Raw genomic sequence first — 2,885 nt, 5'->3', positions numbered from 1 at the left:
AGGACATTCGGCCCCCCTGTGTAACAGACTGGAGGAGGGGGTGGGGGGTGCTGAATGGCCTCCTGTTCCTGTGTAACAGGCTGGAGGAGGGGGGCCAGAATGGCCTCCTGTTCCTGTGTAACAGGCTGGAGGAGGGGGGACTGAATGGCCTTTGGGAAGGAGAGCTTGGAAGAGTCAGGGCCGAGACAGGGACTGCCACGGGTGGGTTGGGGGGGTATTTACAGTCAACAACAAAGACACGTCCCCTTTAAGGCAGACATTTTGAAAACTCTTACCTTTCTCTTAACATCGAAGGCAACGCTGAAGAGGAGGGACCAGTAGAAGCCCAACTCTATCATGTAGTACCAGTACTGCGATGGCAGCATTGTCTGTACGAGCAGAAGACACACCGACAACTTCAACTGATGCTGCATTTCGATATCGCCTGCCACCATCTCCCCTCTCCCCACTTCACTGTCAACCAGGGACTCGCTTTGTTCGGGTTCTCTTGTTTTGGGGCGTTGGAGGGTGGGGTAGGAGGGGAGGGCGGTTTGATCGCTATGGTGGGGGTCAACGCCGACCTGCGCGCAGTAGGATCCCGCGGGCGGAGACCACGGAAGGAGAGCTCCGGGAAGCCCGGGCCCTTCCGGTCAGGAATCGAAAGCGAACGTTCGGCCCGCTCCGCCCGTGCTGACTCCCTTGGAAAGGCTTCGTCAATTTAGTCCCGCTCTCCTCCTCAACCCCCAACCGCACCACCCCCCCCCACCCCCCCACCCACCACCACCCCACGTAGAAATAAAACCTCGTCCACGTCCCAGTAAGTCTTCACCCCACGAGCCGGGTGAAGAGCAAAATTTATCGTAGAAACACAGACAGACACGAGACACACCAACCTGAATCGGAAATCCTTTCCAAGTTTCTCGCAAATCGTAAAACCAGGGTTTCTAAAATATACAGGAGGGAAAAAAACCCCAACAAAACACATTAAACACGACCAGCTTGAAATGCGGAAGACCGAGGTGAAAGATAAGCGTCAGGGGCAAGTTTTAGCTAGGCCCAGACTAGGCCCTGTTACCATGTCAACTGGGCCTACGGAAAAAGGCTTCACCTCGAAACCCAGGCCCACTGAGATCGCGCAGTGTGGAAGCAAAGGGGGTGGCCTCTTTTACCTCTCAGAAAATCCATTATTCCGAAGTGAAAGGGCAGCTGGCAGCCACGGAGAGACCAGGAAAGGACGCCAAGGCGGCCATTTTGGTAAGGCCTCATCCTTAGCCACCTTCCTCTCCGTCAGCTACATTGCTTCCGGCTTCGGAGTTAAACTGCAGGGGTTTCTTACGGTCTTTGCGAACTTCTTTCCCCCCCACGTCTAATCCCTAACACTGCAGAGCCTGTTCTTTATCGCCCAGTTGAAGATATTGACACTTTTCAAATGTTGACTCAACAGAGACAGTACAAACTCCCTGTCCTGGGAGTATTTGATGGAGGGGTGAGGGAGGCGGGAACAGTGTAGAGGGAGCTTTACTCTGTATCTAATCCCAACAGTGAGTCCCCCATTCACGTTCCTGACTGCTCGCTGCGTCTATCTCCTTGTCTTGGCCCAGATCCCTTTGCACATCCATGCTGTCCCCCTCCAACCCCACTCAAAGTACCCTTTAACCCCCCGGGCTTCACACGGAGCGGGGTAAGGTGATGTTTAGCCGAGCTCTCGGGCATCTGCCAAGTATTTGCCGTCTCACCTCTCTCAATCAGCCACTTGAAATTGTCCCTAAAACTCGGTCATTCTGCATTCAAATCCCTCACAGCCCAGGGTCATTTCGGAAGATTGCGGATAGTTGTAGAATAGCTTCACAGAAGCTGATATGCTGTTAGTTACATGGACAATCCCCCCCACCCCCAACTTCACCCTCAGGGCCAGCTCTTGCAGCGAACAGAGCCTCCGTCCCTCCTCCCGTTTACGTCTGTCAGCCCGGGCTCCCGGATTAGACCAGATTAACGGCCCCAATCAGGGGAAATCAGACTCCATGAGGACCCACTGCGCAGGCCTCGTTACGGTCCCTTCACTTCTGTCTTAGGAGGGAGACGCTAGGCCTGCACGCAGCGTCGTACAGACCCTTCGGTCCATCACCCCAAACTAAACTAGTCCCACCTGCCTGCTCCTGGCCCATATCCCTTTCCCATTCATGTACCTATCCAAATATCTTGTAAGCGTTGTAACTGTACCCACATCCACCACTTCCTCTGGAAGTTCACTCCACACACGAACCACCCTCTGTGTAAAAAAAATTTGCCCCTCGTGTCTTTTTTAAAATCGCTCCCCTCAAAAATGTCGCCTATATCGCCCACCCTAGGAAAATGTTCAGAAGAACAAGAGGCGTCTTCGCTGAAATTTACAAGATCCTCAAGGGGGAAATTGACAGGGGAGATGTGGGAAGGGTGTTTCCCCCCTTGTGTGGGAGAGTCTAGAACTGAAGGAGCACCATCTCAGAGTAAGGGGGTTGCTCATCGAAGACGGAGATGGGGGAAGAATTCCTTCTCTCTCCGAGGGGAGCGAATCTGAGGAATTCTTTACTACTATCGAGGCTGGGTCACTGAGGATATTCAAGGCCGAGATGCGGAGACTTTTAACTCAGGAAAGAAGGTAATTATATTAAGAGGGTAATTAAATTGCCCCTGGCCCATCCTATTAGTTATAGGAAATAAAAATGTTGGTCAATCTTTTCCCCGCAGGGTTATAGAACATGGAGCCCCTACAGTGTGGAAGCAGGCCATTCGGCCCATCGCGTCCACACCGACCCTCTGAAGAGCATCCCACCCAGACCCATGCCCCTTCCCTATCCCTGTAACCCTGCATTTCCCACAGCCAATCCACCCTAACCTGCACATCCCTGGGCACTACGGGGACAATT

General features: G+C 53.2%; 1 protein-coding gene across 1 annotated transcript in view; it reads right to left on the bottom strand.

Moving 5' to 3' along the window:
• The window catches only part of cers2a (ceramide synthase 2a), a 12,671-nt gene that overhangs the window by 4,986 nt on the left and 4,800 nt on the right, over positions 1 to 2,885 (bottom strand). Inside the window, exons 5-6 of the mRNA XM_048620293.1 lie at positions 873 to 923; positions 276 to 368 (exon numbers count right to left, since the gene is read on the bottom strand). Coding sequence (XP_048476250.1) covers positions 276 to 368; positions 873 to 923 — 144 coding nt within the window. The remainder of the gene's footprint in view (positions 1 to 275; positions 369 to 872; positions 924 to 2,885) is intronic.

The sequence above is a fragment of the Rhincodon typus genome, chromosome 46 (genome assembly GCF_021869965.1).
Source record: "Rhincodon typus isolate 14 chromosome 46, sRhiTyp1.1, whole genome shotgun sequence".
Lineage (NCBI taxonomy): Eukaryota > Metazoa > Chordata > Chondrichthyes > Orectolobiformes > Rhincodontidae > Rhincodon > Rhincodon typus.
This window is presented reverse-complemented; position numbering and strand designations above follow the sequence as displayed.